The 26,570-nt window shown below is 41.6% G+C and overlaps 4 protein-coding genes across 4 annotated transcripts; all 4 read left to right on the top strand.

Annotated features, from left to right (window-relative positions):
* The first annotated feature begins 119 nt into the window (after window positions 1–119).
* Window positions 120–3,327, top strand: lyar (Ly1 antibody reactive homolog (mouse)). Its single transcript, XM_037491262.2, has 8 exons — window positions 120–558; window positions 672–786; window positions 875–982; window positions 1,337–1,417; window positions 1,630–1,936; window positions 2,136–2,189; window positions 2,321–2,406; window positions 3,047–3,327. The coding sequence occupies exons 1-8, from the start codon at window positions 437–439 to the stop codon at window positions 3,182–3,184; spliced, it is 1,011 nt and encodes a 336-aa protein (XP_037347159.2). The 5' UTR covers window positions 120–436; the 3' UTR covers window positions 3,185–3,327.
* A 3,006-nt stretch (window positions 3,328–6,333) lies between these two features.
* On the top strand, window positions 6,334–8,681 carry tmem128 (transmembrane protein 128). The gene is made up of 4 exons (XM_037491269.2): window positions 6,334–6,534; window positions 7,636–7,768; window positions 8,001–8,162; window positions 8,331–8,681. Exons 1-4 carry the CDS (start codon window positions 6,435–6,437, stop codon window positions 8,428–8,430), a joined length of 495 nt encoding a protein of 164 aa, XP_037347166.2. The 5' UTR covers window positions 6,334–6,434; the 3' UTR covers window positions 8,431–8,681.
* A 23-nt stretch (window positions 8,682–8,704) lies between these two features.
* On the top strand, window positions 8,705–17,433 carry otop1 (otopetrin 1). The gene is made up of 6 exons (XM_037491250.2): window positions 8,705–12,359; window positions 12,510–12,646; window positions 12,927–12,985; window positions 13,130–13,260; window positions 14,553–15,460; window positions 15,902–17,433. The coding sequence occupies exons 1-6, from the start codon at window positions 11,975–11,977 to the stop codon at window positions 16,070–16,072; spliced, it is 1,791 nt and encodes a 596-aa protein (XP_037347147.1). The 5' UTR covers window positions 8,705–11,974; the 3' UTR covers window positions 16,073–17,433.
* A 1,377-nt stretch (window positions 17,434–18,810) lies between these two features.
* Window positions 18,811–20,840, top strand: drd5a (dopamine receptor D5a). Its single transcript, XM_037491258.2, has one exon. It carries the CDS (start codon window positions 19,440–19,442, stop codon window positions 20,820–20,822), a length of 1,383 nt encoding a protein of 460 aa, XP_037347155.1. The 5' UTR covers window positions 18,811–19,439; the 3' UTR covers window positions 20,823–20,840.
* Window positions 20,841–26,570: the final 5,730 nt, after the last annotated feature.

The following is a 26,570-nucleotide window of genomic DNA, read 5'->3' as shown; positions in this document are numbered from 1 at the left end:
GCGTAATATATTGACACGTATCAGAATGATTTAACCAACTCGTAAACCAGCTGCCATTTAGCTCTGGAATAGAGAATCGCGCTTTGTACAGTTTAAATTTCACGTTGGTCAGAACATCTCTCATTTTGCGTTTCACACGGAAGACTAATATTGTTGCGCACGGCCATGGTGTGGTCACGTGTGTTTTGAAAACTTCTCATGAATGAAACAGACCGCGCAGTTTGCCTCATTCAAATCGCAGCTCACGTCGTCTAACGTTATAACGTTTAGCGTTTAACGAGCTTCTTAACCGTTATTTATCTAAAGAAGTACCACTTTTGAAGGAGGATTGTACCGTCTTTGTTTTAACGCATTTACTTACTACTATCTCTGATAGCAGATTAGGTCGAGTCCAAACGTATCGATACGGTGTAGTCAAGCAAAACGTGTCGTTAAAATGGTGTTTTTCACCTGCAACAGCTGTGGAGAATCCCTCAAAAAAGCCCAAGTTGAAAAACACGTGGGCATGTGCCGGGGATGCCAGGTCCTTTCCTGCATCGACTGTGGAAAAGATTTCTGGTAATGTCCGGGTGTCCACGGTCCTCTTCATTTTCGAATAGTTGTTGTAGTAGTAATCGTTATTCACCTCATCTCAGTGTGGGCAATGATGTTTTTCTGTGCGTGTTAAACAGCGGTGATGACTACAAGAACCACACTAGATGTATCAGTGAAAACCAGAAGTACGGAGGCAAAGGCTTCGAGGGCAAGGCCAACAAAGGAGATGTGAAACAGCAGCAGTGGATCCAGGTAAAATGGAGAGAAACTGTCACTGTTTACTATCGTTATATCTGTTTCTTGTTTTTTTGCTTCTAACTTGATGAATCTCCTCCTGAAGAGAGTCCATGACGCCATGAACAAACCTGGAGTCAGTACGAAGCTAAAGGGCATACTCCAACAAATCAGTTCATATGATAATGTCCCAAGAAAGAAGGCAAAGTTTCAGGTTGGTGTTTTATTACGATTCAAGATATTTAATTTTCATGTATACAGTTCAGTGTTAAGTCAGTCTGTGCCATGAAGTTCTTACGTTGCAATGTCCTCCTTCCACATAATTACAATAACACGCTAAAAAAGAAAGTTATGTAAAAAAGTACATGTGCATATGGCTGAAGTGCACCATGTGTTTGTTGCAAATCTTGCACGTAGATTGGTGACATGAAGTCAAGGCAGCAGTATGTCATAAATCATTATGTGTATAGTGGGGCTGTTTTCAGTGGGAGGGGGCGGTGGCTTGTGAGGGAGCTGTTTACTTTGCCGAGAAGCTTTCTTGTCTCATCATTGTTTGTCTTTTTTTCAGAATTGGATGAAAAGCTGTATTAAAATAGCGAACACCAGTCTTCATGATGAGGTGTGGGACATCCTCACTGCAGCTGACATTGTAAGTTACTTGGTTGTTGCTATTCCTTGATCATGGGTCATTTTCTTACAGCATAGGTCGGCATAAATCTATATATGATCTAGCGGCTCGATTATAATGTGTTTTTTTTCTCTTTCATCTGGTTGTAATATATTTATTCAAGGAAAGGAGGGAAAAAAAGTTCCCTATGTCTTCAATATTCTAACCGACTCATTACTCCCCTTATTTGACAGTCTCCTGAGGCCCCCCAAGAGACTAAAGCAGCTGAAGAGACAGTGTCTGAAGTCAGAGAGGATTCTAATGGAAAGGAAAAACAGAACGGCCATCAAGACGGCGGGAAGAAGAAACTGAACAAACGTGAGCGCAAAGAGGCACGTCAACAGAAGAATGGGAAGGTGGTGAAAGGTGCCGATAAGACGGTTGCAGAGGAGCAAGGAGAAGGCAAAAAGAAAAAGGACAGGAAGAGAAAGCACAGCTCTGATGAAGATGAAGAGCCGAATGGTGCCGATAATGAGACATCCAGCAAGAAGTCAAAGACAAGTAAAGATTTTTATGCTGTTCATAAAGTATTATATTATATGAGGGTATTTATCTTTTAATGAATCATGATACTTTACTGATATATTATGTATTTGTATTGGAGTGTCCCTGTGTTTAAAAATATACTTGTAGATTTACATCTTTTTGCAAGAACATATATTTTAATGATATTATCATGTTTATTTTTGTTCTCTTTCAGGTGACGTAGAGGCTGCTGACACTTCAGAGACTGAGGATCAAAAAGTTCCCAAAGGTAAAGTGGTTACCGCCATGAATTTAGCTAAAAAATGGAAAATGATGTAAAATGGAAATGGCCAGCAGGGTTCAGTGTTGCTTAGTTACCGGCGTATTGGTAGCTAATGTATGACTCTGATTAACTTGCAGGAAAATTCAACTGGAAGGGAAATATCAAAGCTGTACTCAGAGAATCAGCTGACCAGGAACTGCCAGTAAAGAAACTTAAGAAGAAGGTGAGTCATGAAGCGTTTAGATGACTCTGGACATGAGTCTTTTGCCTTTTTTTCATGTAATTAATAGTTGTGTGTTTTTTACACAAATAGAAAGTAGTGAAACCAACACTGTCCCTATCTACGCAATTTAATTTGACTTCAGTTATACATTCTTTGAAATTATGCAGAAATTGAAGGACTGTACTGTGTATAATTGCCATACTTTAGTTTAAGTTCTAATTGGGCTACAGCCCAGAAGCGGTATAATGCTGTGGACAAGTAACAAGTTGTGCTAAGCTACAGCATGGAGTGATTTTAATTGCATTTCTTAATTTTTAATAGCCCTCAATATAAACTGTAGACTATAAATGCGACCTGTGAAAGTCATTTTACATTTTTGAATTATGGAAGGCACGTTTTTAGATAATTTAAATATCTGTTTTTAAATCTATTCATGAGGAAATGTCATCAATGTTGGCCAAATTGGACATTGTAAAATAAACCGACTAACAATATCGGTGGTAAGTAAATTTGAAAACCCTTTACGTGTTTGATCTGTTATTGTTATCACAATAAGTGATTTTACTATATTTGAAAACCAGAGACCTTCTTTAGTATATAATATGATGTTTAAAGCCCCCCCCCCACCCCTCTTTTACAGATTGTGGCAGCATACTACTCTTTTGCTGGTGACGGGAATTTTAAAAAAGAGGAGGAGGTGCTCGCACTTTTCAACAAGAAGATCAACAACAATCCAAAATTCAGAGTCTTAAAAGACCGAGTTAGACTTGTAAAGTAGACCTGTAATCATCTCCCACCCGTCTGGCACAAAATGTATGTTAGATTTTCTAAAATTTAAATGCCATTCTTGTCTTCGATCTTCGCTTGGATGTTTTTGTACAGATTACCAAATTTTGAGGATTAAATCATTTTATAACACAACGACCTGTCCTGTTCGGTATCTTTACTGATTGCATTGATCTCGTAAGCACGAGGAAGACTGTTACAAATCACCCTACAACGTGTCAGTGTTTTATGCATGAAATAATTATAATAGACGGCTGCTCTGTTGCACATTCCAAGTCCACAGTAAGGCTGCTAAATGGCATCTTATCTGTGGGATTGGATGTTGGAGAGGGGGAAGGGAAATAAGAGAGGTGCCCCTGAGGTGAATTTGACTCTCACACGGGACGAAGCTAATGCACATTCCTCGGCACCCCGAACGGGGTTCACTTGGCCAGGTACACAGAAGCTCCATAGAAGCAAGACGCTTGGTGTCAGCGTCGGGTGAAGTTTTAATGCTGTCTGACTCTCACACACACACACACACACACACGCTTGTGCACGATCATGGAAATCTGCCCAGCCTTATGAAGCCCTGTTAATCCCAGCAGGTTTAACACTGATGCTCATTCATCAAACTACTTGTAATTGTATATTGTATACTTTGGGTATTAGTCAAGCTGGTTCAAGTTTGCTTGTATTAAAATAGTGGGGTTTTCTTGTTTTAATGCAGACCTCACAGGATACTCCAGAACAACTGAAACTGAAACAAATCTGTCTTTGCTTTTGCAAACAGATCGGAGATCAACTTTTTACTTTTGCCATTTGATCTTGCAGGATTAACTGTGGCTGAGGATTAACTTTTTATTGGAAAGTTTCCACACTAAACGTTGTTCTAACATATTTATAACAAACTGAACCATGTAATTTCCATTTCCGCCCGTGGTTATTGATGTGAGAAAGCCATTACCAAAAGAATAAATAGAAAAGAATAATAAATACTGCTGTCTTCACTGATAAAATAGTTGCTCCATTCATATCCAAACGTTTTACCGCTAACCTTGGTTTGAGTACTTCATGATCATTCTCTTGTTTGAGACATATTTAATCTTTAGTAGTCATAACGTAATTAAGTTAAAAATTAATATAAAAATATTTGCAGGAGCTATTCCATGTTGATGTCCTTGTACAAGACAAGTAACCCCAAATTGTGTGTGTGTCCTGTCATCAGTGTATGTGGGTGTGAATGGATGGATGTTGACATGTAAGTGGTCAGACTAAAAAAGGCTGGACATATAATTAGTCAGTCTTGTATATGTGTCTTTATAATTTTCCTATTATTCTCCCATGTGTGAACTGTTTGGCAAACGGTCAAACTAAACCGTTTCTTAGAAAGCACTGCACAGCTGAGAGTCCGCTTAGTGTTGAACATGGCCATGTGTTTTTTTTTTTTTTTTGCACCAGCATACGACCAAAATTTGAGATAATACACAGTGGTGCATCTGCACAGGGATAAAATAATGCTCACATACCTTTTTTGAAAGCAAAACTTAACATTGTTATCCTAAGTGATGACTTCATGCGAGACAGTTCAATTTACAACAGTGCTATAAACAAGGGTTGGTTATTATTAATTACGCCGTATAGTGTATATCTGACGTTACAACAGGTGCAAAAAAAATAAATCGAGGATTCAGGATTGACTGCAGGACTTTCTAAATCTGTTTCAGATTAACCTAAAATACAGCCATTGGAATGTGGCTTATGACCGCTTCGGATTAAGTGGTGGTTGCAAGTTGTATTAACCTTTTTCTTCACTGCACATGCCGGCTCTGCCAGGTCAAAATAGGACAACAGTATCAGCAGTGTCAGATTCTTGCCTATGCTATGTAAAGGTATACATTCAAGATAAACCTTGATAAGCCAGCTACTATGCATTTTTTTCATGGGATGAGAACAACTGTGTCCTGTTAGACATTTTAATTGAATATCCCAAGTTAACCCTTTGAGGGTATCTGGGTTTGTGTTAAGATGGGCAGTGTGTAAACAGTTCTTAATTAAAGAAGTGTTCTGTAGTAGGCAACAGATATTACATGTAACATTTATTCACTGTGCGCATTCCGTAAATGTAGAGATTATTGTATGCATCACAAGTCCAAAAACGTTACATTTATGAGTTTGCTATTAAATAACCTACTTCTCTGCAAAGTTTGGCATTTATACAAGTAAATGGAGGGGAAAACTAAACATTGTTTTCTACACTCAAAAGGGACTTTGTTGTCTGAAAAAGTGAAAACTCAACACAAAGCTCAAAAAAATTATAATACAGTAATTACAAATATATCAAAGAATGAAATACACGTTAAATATGGATAGAATATGTTTCTATAGCATATATTTCCTAAGAAATTTAATTACTTTTGGCGTGGGCGTGACCATGGTTTAGACATTGGGGGGGTCCAAATGAATACCCTTTCCCATCATTTGTTTTAATGCCAGTATTGGGGCAGGTGTGGTAACGGTGATCCAGCGTGTTCTCCTCTCTGGTTGGGCATTTTTAGAAACTGTTTGTACTTAAGAAGCTCATGGCTGAAGTTTCCTTTGTTAAATTCCCCAAGGACAATAACCCAGGAGTCCGGGTTGGTCCGCTCCACACGCCTGGTCGAGTGTCGGCTGTGCCTCGTGCGCGTTGCCCCCCGGCGGCATGTAAACACCGACCAGGATGAATGACGCGAACTCACGCGGGGAGTAAAAGGGTTTATAGTTAATGATAAACGATTCCACATCAGGAGAACAGCGTTGTTGGATCATTGTTATGGCGTTGCACCAACTGGTGTTTTTTGGAGTAGAAGCAGATTCCTCCACCCTTCGTCTTGCCGGAGAGCTCCGTGTCGCGGTCCGCTCTGAGGAGCTTGAAGCCCGCCAGCTGGCGCGCGGAGTCCGGTATCGATATAGGGTTCATAAGGAGAAAATACATACATATTTTCTGCTGTATTTTGGGGGGGGGGGGGGGGGGTACAGATTGGTAATTAGAGACACGACCCCCCCCTCCCAATGGATGCGTGGTTACGCCTATGACTTTTGGTTTGTTCAACTGATTGCCTTCGTATTGGTTTCCTTCAGCTACGCCCTGACATCAGTTAAACTACAGCTGTCGTTGTCAAGTGCGTCATATAAAAGCGACCGTGTCTAACCGGAAGTGCCTTTGACTCACTAGTCAGCCTTCAATGCTAGTAACGTTTTAAGTTAAAGATATTGTCCACACAATGCTTAATGACAATGAGTTTGCCACGTTGCGGAATAGATTTAAGAGGGATGCGGAGTTTCTTATGCAAACAACGAGAAATGGTGACGAAGATGAAAAGAGTAAGCCCTAGAAAGATTGTTTTGTACATCACTGTTTGCTAACTTGCTACATAACGTTAGCTGCGGGTTGAGCACTAACACACTCACTGTAACGTTAGCCTGTCAAATAAGCATTTAGGCGTCCTGCTAACTTGATCATTTAACCATACAATTAGAAAATTAGCTCAATTGTATGCTTACATCTATTGAATGGTCATTTTTTTGCGTTGGATCAGTTGCTAGACAATCAGATTGCCATTTTTTCTTTCACAAAACTAATTCGATACATAGCAGAAAGATGTATATTACAGGTTGAATGTGGACAGACTAAAGGCCTTCTCTGGCAGAAATACAGCAATTTCTGATTGTTTGGACTATGAGCAGCAAATGCTGTGATATCACTCGAACACTGTCTCGTTGACTAAGAGCTGTAATATAAGTAATAGGATAAATGTTTCCAATAGTTAACCATTTATGACTGATGGTTTTTATGGCAAGACAACTTGGTATGGTGTTATCCTTTTTACAAGATGGACCCGAAGGAAGAACCTGTGTTTGTCAACTACTTGTTGAGGGCACGGAGTTCATTGTGAACTGTGCACGGAGCAGACGTGCATGCACAAGCAGTTCAGCAGCCAACAATGGGCTCTGATGCGTTAAATCAACTAGTAAATTATAGGGATTAATACCTCTCTGAGAAGTAAGATTATCTGAAAGATGGCAATCAGTTTCACCTTAAAAGCTCTTTAATCCTGCAAGATGGCGACAACAGAGTGGACTCTTGTGGCCAGACAAAGCTCATATTCAATGGTTGATTCTGTACCATACTGTAACACTATCGTGTCGTGCAGTAGGTTAGTGTTGAACAATACTGACATTTAATTGTTGTAAAGTCCTTTCAGACAATAGTTACACTTTACTGGCCAATTCTTGGTAAAGAATTATGTGTAATTTATTAGGAATCAAGTTGTTCTTTTAATTGGTAATCAAGTTGTTCTATCAATAGGTCTATTAATAGAACAACTTGATTCCTAATAAATAACACATAATTCTTTCCCATGAAATCAAGAATGCTTTTAGGAACTTAGGAATTGAAGCTCTTTATTTTCTATTGCCCTTCAGGTCAAGAGGAAAAAGATGGCAAACCTCTCCCTCGCATCAACAGACACTCCGTTTTCTGGATTTTGGCATCTGTAGGTGTGACCTACTACGTGGACTTCTTCCACAACATCATAGAGAGTGATGATATCAAAAGGTGATTGAGTCAAGAAAAATGTTTTTTCATATATTTGCTATGAACTACCTCTACATATCATTATAGATAACAAGAAAATGTCAATAGTGTCACTGGTACCTGGTATTAAGGAAACCCACTGGAGTCTGACACTTGTGGCGTTAATTCCATCTGTGTTTTAAAAAGAGTCAACGCGTTATCACCTTCCGTTCTTAAACGAGTCTTCCTCTTTTCAACCATCTGTGGTTTTTAGTTGGTGGTTCAATGTGGGTCTTGCACTCCTCGGAATCTGCTTGTCTCTGGCCATGTTTTGCATTGTATACCTGGAGTGGTTCAAAGGGATCCGGCACTATGACCAAGAATACCCTGCCATTCCTCCCATCACCACTGCAGCCTTTATCGCAGCATCTTGCAGGTATAACCACAAATACGTTCTATTTATATGTGATTAGAGCTGTTGGCTTACTGAACATACGTTGCCCAAATAGTAACATGAAATGATGAATTTAAAAAATCTAAACTGATAATCATTTATATTTTTCATATTTATATTCATTTTAAGTATATTGTACTTTCTTTGCAGCCTGAACATGGCCCTTTGGCCATTGTGGTCCTTCTTCACTCCGCTCATCCTCTTCACACAGTTCATGGGTGTGGTCATGTTCATCTCTTTGCTTGGATAAATGTGACAGGTGTATATGTTTGAAGTGAAATATTGTGTCATTGAACATTACATATTTAATCTGGACTTTACATAATCTTGTTATGCACAATGTTAAGTTTTCTTCTGGTAGTTTTTCTCTATTTCTAACACATCTCAAGGATTACAACTGAGTCAGCAATCTTCCTCTTACTGACAGATCATTTCTTCCAAGAATATAAATTATTCCAGCACAGAAATTAAACGCATGCATAATGCTATGCGGCTCAATTTGCTTTTACACCTGTAGCTAATTGATCTGGACTTCTCTGCTGAAATATCAAAGCTGCTGTTGGTCCGTATTGATGCTTTTTACTGGGCAGGTCTGCATGGTAGGTTCACTGTGGTCTCAGTGAGCTAAGAGTCAGATCTCAGTTTATGATCTATCACTGATGTGTTTTCCCAAAGAAACAATGGTGTCAAGACAACGCAGTGCATTGTGTTGAGTATTTGGCAAACAGCACTTTAACTGATTTTTTTTTCACACCAGAAATTTGCCCTGTTGTAGTAGAAAAGGTGTTTCTGAATAATAGATGTGACTGATAACACTATTGATGACATGGCTCTGTTTAAGTGTTTCAGGAAGCTCTGACATTGAGCCACCCTTTACAACACCTGGGGGCCAAATTCACAAAGAATGTGAGAACTTTGCCTAAACATTTCTAGCAAGGATTCTTAGCTTAGGAGTTACTTAGAAAACCTCTCGGAGCCACTCTGAGCGTGGAAAGGGAACCAAACGTTAACGTATTGAGGAGGTGTGGTTTACCCTGTTGTTATAGGACGCATTATTTAGTGCGATTGGTTGATCCCAAAGACACACTGTACTCTGTGACCATGAGTATTTTGGACAGTGAATCGAATTCTCTTTATTCTATGATATATTCTTATATAATAACTAAATCTATTCGATTGTAACAGAAGAAAATAGCTTGGGTTATATCAGTTTCTCTGTCAGCGGTTCAATTCAACATACAACTCGATAAACCAGTAAACATCGTTGCATTTTCCAGTTGCCAAAGATCTCTGATTCCTTTTAACTTTGTCTGTTTTAACATATCAACCTAAAACAATATATTGTGATTCATTAACTCACTTTCAGGATATTTGTCTTTCCATCATTTCCTAAGTTTAAGAAATCTTTATATAAACTACATAAAGGTTTATGAATACGGCCCCAGGATCCTGACACTGAAGCAGAATAATGGCTTCCTTTGTTATATTGTGTTCTTTTCTTTTACTACTGTAACCCTTTTAAAAGGGGCTGTGAATATGTGTTGGAAATGCGTTCAACCAACTTCTAAAGAAACCAGAATTTAAATTGCTTTATTTTTTTATATTTTTTTTACAAACCTTTGTCTTAAACTATGTTGACTGCACTTATTCTTTTAAAATGATTTTTTTTGTAAGGTTTTCTAACTTCTTGCCACAATTTGTATCTTTGCTTGAAGCACAACCTGGAACAAATCAATTAAAAAAAAAACAACACTTATTTTCTCCTGTTTGTTGATGATGTTTAAAATTCCGCTCAGTTGTGGATGAGGTATCCAGATATTGACTTAGTCATACACGTAAATATACTTTATACGTTGTATTTAATGGCTTTTTCAGAGTTTTATTTTGTTATAGATGTTTACAACTAAATTAATTTAGAATATTTCAATATTCATAAAAGATGACTACTGCACAATGACACATACAAGTACAACACAATCTATCTTCAGCTAGTAAAAACGTGTTCTTAAAACAAAAAACGCTTTTTTACATTTGTCCAATCTGCTCTTCGATTGAACAAGGTGTTATTATGGGGTGTTGGAGTGCAAACAGTGAGGAGATTATTTAAACCCGTCCAGATTAAATCAAGAATGTTCCGATTTGGTCATCCGCGCATCAAGTCCCCTGATAGATCTCAGTCTTCTTCATTATCGCTCTGATTCTCAGTGATTAAATCGATACTCCGACATGGGCTGATAGGCTAATATGCCATCGGGGGGGAAACGCTCAATCATCTCCGCAACCCACGTGACTCCGCTACAGTGTCCCTCGCGACGCGTCAACGAGCCTCTTTTCTAGTTAGCGAGTCGAGACGAGCGCGAAAGGTTGAATTTTCCCAATTCAACGGCTCCAAAACACATTTCAAGCCTATCGACAATGCAACATGTCCCCTGATGGATAATAAACATAATTTATACTACGTTGTGTTTTAAAGATGTTGTTCAAAACGTACATGGGAAAGCGCTTAAATTGAAATAATGGTGTTGCATCGTTTTTTGAAGCTTTATTTACTTATTTATAGGTTTTGTGTTACATAACACATATTACAAACATTTGTTCTGTTACTTAAGATAAATTATAAACAGACATTACGATTATGCAAACCTTTATTTTGGAAATATTGAATCAGCATTGCTGCTGTTCACGTTTACATTTGAACCAGTTACCGTTTACTTTTTGCCCCAATTGACAGCCAAATAGAAATTTCCTCACAATAGTTTAACCTATCAAAAGTTGGATATTGTGAAGCCACTTTATCCATTTAACTAACTGGGTTTGACGTACGTTTGTTTTTCAAAAAAGGTAACTATTCTTAAGACCCTGATTACCATTCCATCCTAACTTCACACCAATCACCTCTTAATCTGTGCGAGCAGTCCTTGTGTTGTTACGCTGATTGAAAGCATCCGCCCCCATTATTGAACTGGATTTGGGTCACATCCATAAGAGCCGTCCGCGCTGTTGGGCTCAGTGTTCTCCCGTGACCTCCGCTCACAAGAAGCCCTTGTTGAATTCGAACATTGAAATCTGACCCTGACTGCTTCCACCTCGGGAGCAACTTTTTTAAATCACCACACCTCTGCCACCAGTGGACATGGGGACTTGAGGAGATGCCACTCGGACTTGTCGGGACAGGTCACTTTCCACCGCCTGTAAACATCACATGTTTGTGATATGACATCCTCCCGTTTATCTCATCCAGGCCCCTGTGCTTAACACCCGATATCCACCCTGAGAGGACCTCATCAGCCTTTGGGAGGACTCCCTGCCAGATGCCCCGCAGAGGTGGATTTGGCCGAAGCTCGTTTTTTTTTTCATCTGTTGTTGTGGATTGTTGAGGATTTCCGTGCTTAGTGTTTTTTTTTTCGGCAGTGAATGGTTGGCAGTGCAAGCTCAGTGATTCCCTTGAAACCTATGGGAGTTTCAAGTGGACACGGGTCTGGGATCACTAAAGAGTGAAACGCAATCTGCCGTTTTCTCAGCGAGCCGCTTACGAGACCAGAAAATTTCAGTTTCATGGTTACAAGATGACAATGGCATCTATCAAGTCCATCCTCGGTGAGGCTGGACATTGAAACTGTGCATGACCACTGAGCCGGACCTTGAATATTGAATTAGCATGATTGGCACGGTACCTAGTCGCTTGAATCCCCACCTCGAAGCCAAAGGTTAGGCACCCGGCGTGCCCCAAAGCGCTCTTATAGCGCGCGTCTTTGGCTCCTCTTCTCCTCCCTCCGCGGTGCGATTCTTTCTGCATGTCTCCCACCATGGTGGAGCACAGCGGCCTGGATATCATGTGTCTGAACAAGTACTGTCACAGTTCCTCCTCGTCGTCCAGTTCCGAGCAAGACAAGAAGGTTTTCACCAAACTAAGACTCAGCCTGTCAGGGGATTACCCGAGGAAGAACGCCGAGATCCTCAGCGGTCAGTACGGCACCAACGTGCTGCTGATCGGGGCGGCGTTGATGCTGGCCATCGCGCACCACGGCCCCTCCGTCAAGGAAGAGCACCTGCTGTCCTTTGTCACCTGCCTCATGCTCCTGCAGCTGATCTGGATGATGTGGTACATCCTGGTGCGGGACAGACAGAAGAACACGCGCACCGAGAAAGACGTCCACGCCACCACATGCTGGATAAGAGGTGAGTTTGAGAGATCAGCTGCGCGCAAAACTGATTTTTAAAAACTTTTTTTAACTGAGATTTATGTTTTATAGTAAAAAAAAAAAGAACTCGCTATCTGTAAAGTCAACGTGGAGCAGTGATAAGTTGTTGTTGTTGTTGTTGTTCTAGGTGGTTTGACTCTGCTTGCGCTCCTTTCACTGATAATGGACGCGTTCCGAATCGGGTACTACGTTGGGTATCAGTCCTGTGTGTCGGCGGTGCTCGGGGTGTTTCCTGTCATCCATGCAACTCACACCATAGCACAGGTAAGTTTACAACCCGACTTTAATTTTAATAAAGTCATAGTTCTACCGGGGCGTTTTTTTTCTTGTTCTGTGCACCACTCAGCTGAATAATGTGCTCTTTGTTGTTGAGGCGGCCACAGAGTTACAATATAATCCTGTCATTGTGCACCTGACAAAATGCTTCCGATGAAAGGATTTAAGTGATTCTCAAGTTTGATTGTGCTGTCTGTGAAGTTTTATTAGGTTATACTTTTGATAAGGTTTCTTTCATCATAACAATATCTCTTGCCGTTTTGTTTAGGTGCACTTTCTCTGGTTTCACATCAAGGATGTCATCAAGAGCTTTGAAACATTTGAGAGGTATGATACATATGTGCCTAATCAAAGCTGGGTGTCAAAAAGCTTGTTTTGATGTCCCAATCACAACTTATTATATCATTACAGCGCAGTGTGCTGTTAGTTAGCTGCTCATCACTCTTGCTTTCAACTGCTCTTCTCCAACAGATTTGGTGTCATCCATGCGGTCTTTACCAACCTCCTCCTCTGGTGCAACGGTGTCATGTCAGAAGCGGAGCACTTCTTAAACAACCATAAGAGAAGACTCTCGGCCCTGGGCTACGGAAACCTCACTATAGGTAAGGGCCAAGGGGTCGATTGCTGGCTTGTACCGAGAAGACAAGTACAATAGTCCACTTGAGAGCTCACTTCAATGGATGAAAGGAGAAAAAAAGGAAGGACGGGAGGGTTTTTAGCTCTGCAGCCCAGTGGGTCTTGTTTGTGTCGAACGTCTCTCTATTAGGTTTCAGGAGACACACAGTGTTGCTAGTCCTGAGGCCCCCACCCCGGGCCCTTTCGCCACACTTCAGCCACCACCACCACCCTCCTTGGCAACCCCCCGCTTGACCTCGCAGACGGCTTTGTCCCCAGGCTGCTGCCTCCCAAGGGTGCTGCAATTACAGTAACTGATACATCTAAGCTCATGGTTGGGGGGGTTCAACTGCTCCTCCTCATATCCGGCTGACTGTGAGGATGGCTGCACCCTGACCGTTGTTCATTTTTTAATTAAAGGCTGCAGTGCCATAGTGGTGGTCTTTGGGGGGGCGGGGGGGGAGTGGGGCACATCGTAAGGTTTTTGTGGAGATGATATCTAGAGGGCATCAGCATTACCATGGCGTGTGGTGGTGGTCTCGAGATGGAGAAAAATAACCTTCTTTGTCATGCTCAGGCATTAAGCATTAAATAAAGAAGTATTCAGCCATGAAGCAAGTTATTCGGTTGGTATGAGTGTAGGGCAGTGGCCAACAGTAAAGTAAAAAAAAACAGTGTATTCATGCAGTACTTCTGCCACACGGTTCATTGTGTTAATTATTTCAGATTACCATCTGATCTTTTCTCTCTTTGGGATTTACTGCTAATTTCCTAATTGCCTTTTATCAGGGAATGATTTGGGAAAAGAAGGGGGGGGGGAAAAGTGGTCACGACTAGTAGATATACAGCACTGACAAGTAGACACAAGCCAAACGGTTGGGAAACACGTCCTTGGTGAATAGATGTGAGGGCTTCGTCTCTAAGCCACTTCATGTACAAATAAGATAGCACCAGAAAAAAAGCCTGTCAGCAAACCTAATCTGCATTTCAAAATGGTTCTCTTCAAACATTGAAGATAGGATTGGATTAGTATATCGGTTAGTTGTAACACTTCTGTCCAAAGGCTTTCAAAGCATTCATATCTAAAAGAATGTGTTAAATTGAATTACTTCAATCAAATTCCATTCAGAGGTAAGTTTCATGTGTTATTTGTTTTCCTTTGTTGAGCGGTGACAAGTCTTTGTGTCTTCATAGATGGATCTAGTTTTGTTGTGTCAGGGAAGCATAACGAATATACGTATTTCTCACGAACGTGCATGTGTTTTTACTTGTGTTGCAGTGCACTCAGAGCCCCACTGTAACTGCACCACTAGCACTTGCTCCATGTTCTCCAGCAGCCTCTTCTATCTCTATCCCTTCAACGTCGAATACCACATCTTTGTCTCTGCCATGCTCTTTGTCATGTGGAAGAACATCGGAAGGACCATGGACCTTTCATCAAACCAAAAGAGGCTGGCTACCAAAACCCAGGGCCTGACCGTAGGCCCCATTCTGGGTTTACTTGCACTGGCCAGCACTATTGGGATCCTGGTGGTCTACATCACCCACGTAGAAGAATCCCTCCAAACTCGCCAGTCAGCCATTTCCATGTTCTACATTTATGGCATTGTCATGCTGGTGTCCATGTGCTCTGCCGGCGCTTTGGGCCTTCTCATATACCGAGCGGACCACGTGCCGCTGGACACGTCTAAGAACCCGTCCAGACAGCTGGACACGGAGCTGCTGTTCGGTTCCTCTATTGGATCTTGGCTCATGTCGTGGTGCAGCATAGTGGCCGTGTTAGGCACCAACAGCAATCCTCCTTACCGCTGGACAAACCTCATCTACTCTCTGCTCATTGTGCTGGAGAAGTACATCCAGAACATCTTTGTCGTAGAGTCCCTGTATCGCCAGCAAGAAGACGGACAAAGCGAGGACCCGGAGTTACCGGTGGCTCCAGAAATCTTCTCGGTGACTTCCTCTTTGGCCCCGCCGTACGATGGCATCATCAACAGGGCCTACGACAAGCCAGACCGGACCTGTGTCACCATGGAGAACGACCAGGAAGAAAGCGGACAGGTGTACAGATGTCCAAGGAAACCTTCTGGGGTGTCGCTGCCTGTTGGAAGCAAAGTGAAGGAGCCCACGAACATCAAGAGGCAAATCCTGAAAAACATTGCGGTCTTCCTGATAATGTGCAACATTTCGGTAGGCATTGGTACCTTTACACTTGATAACTGAATGTACGCAAATACTAGCAATGTACTAGCTGAACTATTATATAATATGAATGACCGAAGTGAATTCAATGTTGTGTTTTGGTAACACTAACTTTGACAATGTGTAGAGTCATGGCAATGCTTGTAGTGATGCACACCACCAACTTACCTCCTGGCTAAGGAGTTAGGAACTAGGAGGTAAACAAACATTCAGCAGCTAAAAGTATATTATAGTATAAGTGTCTAGCGAGACCAGAGCTGAGCTATGGAAGATGGGAGAAGGACTTGCCAGAAACTCAACTTCTTACATATTTAAAATCGGGATACACCAATCTCAGGTTGACGCTGACTCAAGTACCTGGATTGGGATTGGCAGAGACCTTCACTCACTACACCTTCCTAGTGTAACTTCTTTCTTTCTTTCTTTCAGCTGTGGATCCTTCCTGCCTTCGGCTGCCGCCCGCAGTACGACAACGGGTTAGAACAAGAGACATTTGGTTTCAGTGTATGGACCACAGTTCTCAATTTTGCCATTCCTTTGAACCTTTTCTATCGCATGCACTCAGTTGCCTCCCTGTTTGAGGTATTCCGCCGGGTCTGACAGTAAAAGGGCAGATGACTGACAATGGCAGATAACATGCACAAGAACGGCGGTCCCCCGGCGTCTCCCGAGAGCGTCTCGCAGCCGCTCAGGAGGAAGTCCGGGTCAGGCTCCGAGAGACTTAAAAACAAGCTGCAGAGACGAACAAAGCGATGAGCCCTCAGTGTGGGGATAACTGAGTGAACCTATTAGCCTACATTCCACGAGGAATTATCTTTTATTATTAGAGAATTATTAAAAATCATGATGAATGGGGCCGTTGGTTTAAAAAACTGCAAAAGGGCCTTTTTAACTTTTTTTTTTTGTAGTCACATCTAAGTTGAGTTTTCTCACAGGTTTAGCATGCTATACGTACATGCTGAATATGACACGCACATTTTGTACTGTTTCCGTAGCTGAAAGTGTATAAAAAACTACTCACTAAATACTACAGCTAAGCTACTAAAACACTCTCATGGTTCTCAACCATCTAATAGTACGATTTTCAACGGAGCCACAAGTGCACTGGTGCACAACTTGACTCATATTTTCTTTGCATGTAAAATGTTCACACGGAATATGGATATGGTTCTCATTTAATTAGCTTAGTGGTAGAAGTCGATCGGAATAGTATGCAACACTTGAGCAACAACAATAGTGCCAATCTTAGCACTATATTTTAAATAATATTTTTGGGTTGGACTATAGTTCTCAGCCTCACTGTCATTAAAAGTTTGTCGATGTCCTTTTGCATGATGACTCTTGTTTTGGTCGAGTTGAATGGTAAGTTGTGTTCAAAACTATTACTTGCACTGTTTTGATTATACTGGAGTATCCACATTATTATTATATTATATAATATTGAAAAGTGCACACTTACATGACAAATCTACCAACCAAAAATGTTCCTTTTCATATAACGACAGCAATGAGTTGATGAATGCGTAATATGAAAAGTGTTCAAATCAGGTGCATCTGTATTGTTTAAGGTCTGGATCTTGTATCAGAATAGTTGCAGAATTATTATACCAATATTAAGTAAATGTTTTTACTTTTTAGACCAGACCACAGATTCTAAGTTTACACCTGAAAGATCAGCATTAAAAACTCCTGTCTGTAATATCATTTTTCTTTTTGACATATGGATATACTGTATACGTGTACTGTATGATTTTTTATCAAATCAATGTATAATTTCATTCAGTTCTCAACATGGTGCTATTTGCTTTATGTGTTTTCACTATGTGCCAATTTGTGGGAAAATCCTACAATACTATCATCTTTGTAAATACTGACATGCTAATCAAAGTCAAGTTTAAAATTCCAATGAAATGGTGCTCTTAAATAATGATGTGTACATGGAGTGATGGATCTATATTCTTTTCTCGGTGAAATAAAGAAAATGTTTCTTATTTTTCGTGCAAGTTATGTCACACCTTTTTTCCTTCACACCGAAGAAGTATTTGCTGACTACTGTTACGTTGTCACTGAAAATCAGAATTTATGCTTTATCTGCAGTACATATTCAAACCACATGACGGCGACAAACGCCTACATTTCGACAGTTAAAAAGCCCACGTAGTCTTTGGGGAGCAAAAGTTTGTCATTTTTGGAATCACATCTTAATTAACGACCGATGTTTACAACCCTAGTAATGAAGGCAAGAGGAAAACAAATATAACGAACAATAATTTATTTTGTATTGCTCGGGGATTTTTTTTTATTTTTATCAAAGGCCATACTCTTATGGTCGTTGGATAGAAAAATAGGTATCACACAATTGATCTTTCAACGAAAACATCTGACGTGATCTTTGTATGCAAAGAATTTATTGTTGTGTCGGGTAAAAGTTTACCCCTGGCATCCCGATAATTTAGGTAACTCCAAAGAATCTGTCGTCGGGCGTTGGGAGATTATTTTTGACGTAGTGTCACAGCGATTTGACAGGCAGGCGGAAACATCTAAAAATACCCGTGACGTTTCAAAGCCGGAGACGACGCTGCTGCTGCTGCACAGACACGTTGTCCAAGCGCGGCGCTCCGAGCTCCTCGACGCGGCTCCTGAGAGTGTGAATGTTTAGGGTTACTCCGAGAAGTGAGCTATATGACCTCCACTCGGCCGACGTCAGCGGGTAAACAACCGCAGGTATTCAGTGATAAAAATAGATTGATTTAACCATGATGGATAGATAGTTTGGTAGAGGGAGAGAGAGAGAGAGAGAGAGAGAGAGAAAGAGAGAGAGAGAGAGAGAGAGAGAGAGAGAGAGAGAGAGAGAGAGAGAGATACCTACCACATATACATATATACATGTATATATATATATATACACAATGTGGGATAAAGTGTATAGACAGTGACTCATCCAGCCCTGATGTCACAAGGACAGATACGGGAGATCATTACAGCCCACTGCAGCAAGACTTTGAAATAAATCACCTCAAACGAGGCAATCGCACAACTGTAAAACCGTTAAATTGTTGTTTCTTTGGTTAACTCTTTGCACTGGATCGTCTAGTAGCTTTTGTACAAGTCAAAAGAGGATCGTGGTCAGCACCTCTTTTGCTTGTATGCAAGAATGGTCAACAGGTTGAGTCGTGATATACTGCGGTTTCCCCTGTATCATTCATCCATAGATACACGAGACATACTCAGCCAGTCAGCACCACGGACAGCTCCGGCAGTGCCTTCACACTGCGTTTGTCTCAATGGTCCCCTTATTATAAAGTGTGTAGATGGGAGTTTGCAACCACATACATTGAATTGAATGGGCATGGGAGCCTTTTCAGTTCGGTCTATGCGTTTAACACATACTTTATTGTCGCACGAAAAAACTCACGTTTTACTTTTATGGCATTATGAACAATACGCCGAAGAGGAAAACGATCCACAAGTGAAAGGTGTCGACTGATTTGAAGTTTCTATTAACGCTCGTTAGAGTCCCTAAAGAAAATCAGGGCTCCCTCACACCCGTTTTTCTAACGCATTGCGATTTTGTTCGCATGTAACACCACCCACAAAGGAGGCGTGATGTGTGCGCGCCCAGCTCGAATGGGCACAGGGTGCGTTGGGCTGCAGGGGCTGCGCAGCCACGCCGAGCTCAGGATACCTTTTACCAAGAGATCCGCAGCCAGGTCAGACGACCGGACCGACAAGGCTCCCATCCAACATGCTCGCGCCACTGCGTAGTGCGCTTCAGCTCCTCGGCGCACCTGGCACGTCGCTCGGCACAGTTTTAAGGCGATCAATTCCCTCTTTCCTTCTGTTTTGCACTTCACATCAGGCTGGCAGCCGAGAAGGTCAATGGGGAGAATATGGTGAATGGCCGATAACTGCGTCCGTGTGCGCGCACGGAGCAATGGGCTGCAGATTTACTTGAAGAAGCACTCACATGGAGAAGCCAGAGAAGTATCTCTCGTCGTTGCAAGGGGTGGACTATGTGCCGGCACCCCTGGGCGAGATTATGTGGAACAGCACCGAAACGGAGGCAACAAAGGACGGTGGGAAGGATGTGCTTGTGCGTACGCTGACGGGCTGTCTGCTGTCGCTGCTCATCCTCTGGACCCTGCTTGGGAACATCATGGTCTGCTCCGCGGTTCTGCGCTTTCGGCACCTGCGGACCAAAGTGACCAACATTTTCATCGTCTCTCTGGCTCTGTCGGATTTATTCGTGGCTATCCTGGTGATGCCATGGAAAGCTGTGGCAGAAGTGGCGGGGTACTGGCCATTTGGCACGTTCTGTAACGTCTGGGTAGCTTTCGACATCATGTGCTCCACCGCCTCCATCCTCAACCTCTGCATCATCAGCGTCGATAGATACTGGGCCATCTGCAGCCCCTTCCGCTACGAGAGAAAAATGACCCAGCGAGTGGCCTTTGTTATGATAAGCGTAACCTGGACGTTGTCTGTGCTCATTTCATTCATACCAGTCCAGCTAAACTGGCATAAAGCCAGCGGCGAAGACTCGTCTGGGACGCACAACTCTTCCGCGAGTCCGCAGATAGACGAGAACTGTGACTCCAGCCTGAGCAGAGAGTATGCTATATCTTCCTCTCTGATAAGTTTCTATATTCCCGTAGCAATTATGATTGTGACGTACACCAGAATATACCGGATTGCACAGATACAAATAAGAAGAATAGCGTCCTTGGAGAGAGCTGCAGAGCACGCGCAAAGTTGCAGGACGAACAGAATAGAGTGCCAACACCACAACACGTTGAAAACCTCGATTAAACGGGAAACCAAAGTGTTCAAAACCCTGTCGGTGATTATGGGTGTCTTTGTGTGTTGCTGGTTACCTTTCTTCATCCTAAACTGTATGGTGCCGTTCTGTGACAGACCGGCCACTGACCGGGACGCGGGTCTGCCCTGCGTCAGCGAGACGACTTTCGACGTCTTCGTGTGGTTCGGCTGGACCAACTCCTCCCTGAACCCCATCATTTACGCCTTCAACGCCGAGTTCAGAAAGGCCTTTGCCAGCCTGTTGGGCTGCCGCAATTTCTGCTCCAACACACCAGTGGAAACTGTTAACATCAGCAACGAGCTGGTGTCATACAATCAAGACACCCAAATCCACAAGGAAATCGCGAACGCGTATGTGAACATGATCCCGAACGTGGTTGAATGTATTGAGCACGAAGACACTTTTGACAGGATTTCACAGTTTTCTCACAACCACGAAAACGCCACCGACTCCATTTGTGACTTAGAGGACTGCGAGGCCGATATAAGTCTCGACGCGATGTCACCGTTCACGCCCAATGGATTACGCTGACTCCAATGCCCCCCACCCCCGCCCTCGCCCCCTGCGTATTTGGATGTATTGACGATAATGCCATCGCTCATTCTCCTATTTCGTCCCAGAAGCTGCCCAACACAACCCCCCCCCCCCCCTCACCACCCCGCGCAGCTTAGGGTCTACTGAGCCGATCAGCGGCCATTGCAGCTGATGAGGGATCAAGTGACTTGCTCATGGACACTAGTGCAGAGCGCACGTGTCTCAGAGACCACCCTGCCCCCGCATTGCGTCATGTATGACATGTGATGTTGTTGTCCTGTTCTGAAAAAAAAAGTGGTGTTTCGGTATTTATTTACAAGTGAAGTCTGTGTTCATTTGTTCAAAGATTTGGTGTCTTCTAAGCTGTTGTTTACCGGAAGGTTTTACTCGGAGTGTCCTCGTCTCATGTCCATCCACTTGGAAGGAAAAAAAATGTTTGTAAAAATTCACTTAAGGAATAATAATCGAAACCTTTTGCTGCTTAAAAACCTAGTATGTCCAGTGCCCGCCTTTCCACTAAGTAAGAAAACTGATGGAAGCCTTACAGACCAGATAGTTGTACTCAAATGCAGTCATTTCATCGCCTTATCTTGTTTGGAAAGGAGCTTAGAGACGTGAAAGGAATGTGTCGTATGACGTTACATGAAGCCAAAATGCAGTATTAAAGTTTTTACCCACTGCACCCACTCCAGCACCGGCCTCAACATACTCTCTCTGCACCGTGACGGTTCTGCAGCTGGCCCAATAGCTGCAGTCTTTGATGGAGCAATTGTAAAAGGTCCAAACCCTAATAATATAAACATGCAAAAGTAAGCCTGTTTACACCGGAGTCACTAATCCAAATCAAAGACTTTTGACTGGAACCAGGGTTTTTTTCTTACAGTCATAACCGTGACTCTTTTCTGTGACCTTTGGTTTGTCATTGAGCTCCAAACTCCTGGATGCTTCTGCTTTGTCAACCACAGTCAGCTCTCGCCGACCTAGCAATAGAGAAGAAAACAGACTGTCCTGAATGGACAAAGATTTGAAGCTGTGAATCAATAACATCAACACAAAAAGGCTAGAGCGGCTCATCATTTAGAGCAATTGTTGCTATAGAAAGCCATCACTTACACACACACACAACACAAACACTCACACTCACACACACACACACACACACATACGCACAAGGCTACTGGGCCAACAACACTGGATGTCATATATCACCTCTCCAAAACCTCTCTATCTTTGTACTGTACAAATGAGCTGATCTGAATGTATGCTACTGTCCTTTAACAGTGAAGTGTGTCATCATTTGTCTAATAAAATGCCATCATGCTGAGGGAAACAGAGGGCTCGGCTATGTTCCTGCAGGTGACATTACAGTTTACGGGCTTTCACGGGGACAAACCTTTCAAGGTTGGTTGATTTTCACCCTTAATCTAACTTCTAACATCGTTGCTCAGCAGTGATGTTATTGGCATTCACACACATCCCCCCCCCCCCCCCCCCCCCCCTGTGACCCTGTTGTGCGTTGTGTGTGCTGTTGCTCCTCCGGGACACCGGCAGAAGGGTCACCGGAAGGAAGCAGCAGTGTTCTTCACGGTGGGCTCTCTCGTTCACAGCCGTGGGCACTATGGAGACACTTTGGAACAATATAAGTGCCGTCGTCCACTCAGAAACCATCAGTTAAATATGATCAGTGATCACTTGTTAAACTGCCGACAGCATCAGTCAACGTGACAAGGGCCCGTCGTCAGTTGATTTGACTCTCCTGGTACACATGGTTGGTCCGTGGTCCCTTTGGTTCTTTATTCCTACATACCCACCGTACGGCCTCTTTTTTTAATTCAAAATGACAAAAGTTACCGTAAAATATTAAAATTGCCATAGGTTTGATTAATTATGGCATTTTAAAGTAAATCTTTGGTTTTACCAACTCGTCACATATATCAAGCTAGTTTGTGGACGTAAATACTGATACATTTTAGATTAAAAATAAATAAATACATTTTAATCTAAAATGAAATGCAGTGAATCAAAATCAAGATGAAATATTGTAGGCCACAGAAATGGATTATACATAATTTACTTTTGACATCTGCACAGGGGGACGATTGAAGGCTCCCCCAGGAAATAATGCCTCATAATATCTCATAATAGTCACATTCATGTCCTGCAATTTTTCTGAATAGTTTCTTTGCACTTCAAGGCATGCTTGACACCACTGATGATATAACTCAGGCATTTCTATTCAGTGTTGAAAATGAATATAGATGTACACACGTGTTGTAACTCTAAATTAATTGTCTGTTACCTTGAAAAGTGTCTCTGTGAAAACCAGAATTTCCAGAAATCTATCATCACATTATTATCAATAAAAAGAGAATTCCCACAGCTGCCACTTCAGTAGGACTTGAAAACAACAATACAAAGCCTGTGTTATGCTGCAATTGTTCACCTCCTTCCTTCCATGTTTCTGATCCGTGTTTGACCAAAAAGATCAAAGATGGACGGAAGAATTCGTAGACCAGGCTGTACTTCACACCTGAAAAATAAGTGATATTCCAGCAACAAGTCACTGAACAGAAATGAAACTCAAGGCAGGAGATGACCCTGGGGCGTACATTGGACCAAACCGAATAAATGGGTGGATGCACTTTGGCCTGTGTGGAGAGTTTAATCAAAAGTAAGCATTTCAAATGTAGCACCGGAACCTCTTCAAACTGCTAATCTAATTCAACCTAAACTTGAGTCCTGATGCTAAATATTATTTTGTTTGAAACACGCATGCACTAAGAACTTTTCAGAGCATTCAGTGGCTAAATGAAAACAAAATAAGAAATAATTTAGCATTTAAAGGGAACGAGGTGTTTACTTGTCTTCTGTGTTTTCTCCTTGCCGCGTTGAATGGATATGAAAGGTGGTTTGACCTCGATATTCAGTCGTGACAGGAGGGCTGCAGAGGACGTGGAGGCAGGCTTAGGGGGGGTTACACCATCCGTCAGGACACATTCATCAGAATCCCTGCACACGCGCACACACACGCACGCACACACGCGCGCACACACACACATTTGAAACCCGTAGATGCATTACTGTTAAAAGAAATTTGCTCAGACCCTTTCTTTCCTCTATCAAACAAATACAAATACTCACACGCAGTTGTGTTGTAATGACTCATTTTATTAAATAATATCCATTCCCGTAGACTATTACCCTCACTGTAACCCTGACGTAACCCCTTTGCCCCTCGGTTGCAAGTTTCAAAGGGAACACGTTTTTAATGTTTGAAAATATCGACAACTTAATATGTGCGTCACATCATATTACGCCACTGCCCAGCCCCTTTCCCTGCATAATCTGCAGCCCTCCCCCCCCCCCGCCCACACACACACACACACACACTTTGTTTAACTACAAGTGGATAAATCCAAATAAATGTCATAGTTTGTCTCTGCATGGTTGTGCTTTCACTGATGCTGGATTACCTGTATGCTTGATATGAGGTTGTGAAATGAGCAACAACAATATCCAGAACGAGCATTTTCTGATCTATTGAGCTGGAGATGAGCAATTTCTCAACTTCAATAAACAATAAACAGGAGAGACTCTCGAGGAGGAAAGCTCAGGGACGTCAACTCTCCTGTTGCACGTTTGTTGCTGAATAGGAAGCAGGCTGCACCAGACAGAGGGCTGCGTGGTTCTGTGTTTAATGGAGCTCAGTGTAAGCCTACACACGTGCGAGTGGATTTCTTTCTATGAGCTGTGATATCAGATGGATATTCCAGCTTTTCCAGATTCACCATCGTATGGTAAAATGGTAAAATTAAACACTTGCAGACACACTGCTATTTATTACTTCTTTGTCTGGATACAGTTCAAAAACAGATGTATCTAATAAGAAAAGTTTTGCCTCTGTTTATCTCCGTTTCTTTAATTGCAGCAAAGGGATTTTGTCCGTTCTGCAGACAGAAAACACTCTGTTTCATTCATGTGCTCTGACCACGTCAGAGACAACAAGTTTGACTCGATTCTCGACTATTAACCATTAGCCCACAGCCAATAAAAATATTTATTGTGATCATCAATTTTTTTTAAAGTCATACATGGTATATATTTACATTGGCACACACAATTAAGTGATTGGAAGTTATAAGATTATGGTTTTAGTGATAATCCTTGCAATTTGTAGTTTGCAATTGTTCGTGGTTGTTGAAGCGTCTTAGAACTGTCAACACGTTAAACAGGTAACACTTGTAACACTTTCTAATATCTATTTATGGAGCGGTGATAACTCTTCCTTTCAAAACATGGGTTTATATAAATTTCTCAAACAAAACCTACATTTTACAAGATTCCATTTGAACACAATTCTTTTTTTTTTTACAAAAGAGCATGAACGCACCAGAATGTAACAAAATGAAACCTCTGTACCAGTAAAGCTCTGGTTCAGTACAGTTCAGTACATTTTTCCAACATCCCTAACGGTATTATTAATAGTTTACTAGTTAGTAATACAATGCTATATCTGTTTTCTAGTTTAAGCTAAATCCATCCTTATCCTCACCTAAAGATTATATTCCTCAAATGCAGTGTTTTATGTCAAATCAATCTCCCTCTGAGGATAATAAGTCCCCCCCCCGCCCCCAATGTGACTGTGTAAACAGATGAATGTCGTCCACTCAGACAAAAAGACATTTGTGTTTGTTTTACTATTTATTCTAAATTCTTCCCACCCTTACCTCTTCTGTACCATCAAATGGTTTCAATCATCTAAGTAAATTCCTAAAGGCTTCCCCCTTTGAGGGTGAACACAGTGAGGGACACTGCTGTGAGCTCATACCAGCTGCATCAACACTGAGTAGATGAACTCCTAATTGCTATACAATCAACTAGTCTATAACTGGCTGGAAGTAGCTTTGCCAATGCTGCTGTCTTGCCACCACCACTCACCTGAACTCCCTACACTCTATACATTGTTTTCATTTTAATGATTGCATGTTTTATTCTCTTGATAATAGATACCCGTTGGAGTGTGGCTCGGTGTTTTGACCCGCATCACTAAAGAAGATAATTCATTTAGATCACGAAGCTTTGAAGATCAAACGCTTTGCTTTGAAACTCCTTCTCTCGCCTCTGTGCGTCATCCCCTTTGCTTCCTCTTTCTCTGACACTTTCTGCACAGTCCTAAATAGAAAAGCACATTTCTTTGAGGGAGTTAAATAAGACAGGTTCTTACATTTTCTTTAATTTTCACATCAAGTATAAAGTTCATAATATCATTATTTAAAAATTAAAATTATAGTGATTTTTTAAATGCACATTATAAAGACAAAATCTAAATAAAAAAAAAACATGGCACTTCAGCAGACCTCAGCGTTTCTCTTTCTGAATTTATGTCCATATCTTTCTTGCTTTTGTTTCTCGACAAGCTTAAATATTTGTGGCTAAATATTTAACAATAGATAATAGTCTTCTACTGAATCTTCTACTGACATTGGTATTTGAGGGTCTTGATTCATTGGGTGCATCGGATCAAAAGTATGTTTGAAGGTCACCACTTTAGATAACACTGAATTTCATCATCATTGTTCCATAATTAGCAGATATAATCTTTTTCACATGTGATATGGGGTAGTGGGATCATTTTCATAAAATCACGTGATGCTCAGCAGAAGATAATGTGATACCAAATCATAGCCACTTAATGTATTGAAGTTACGTTCACAAGAACGTTTGTTCCCTAAAATGTCATATTTT

This window comes from Pungitius pungitius, chromosome 8 (assembly GCF_949316345.1).
Source record: "Pungitius pungitius chromosome 8, fPunPun2.1, whole genome shotgun sequence".
Taxonomy (NCBI): Eukaryota; Metazoa; Chordata; class Actinopteri; order Perciformes; family Gasterosteidae; genus Pungitius; species Pungitius pungitius.
The sequence above is the reverse complement of the archived record's forward strand: the minus strand, read 5'-3'. Positions and strand labels throughout refer to the sequence as shown.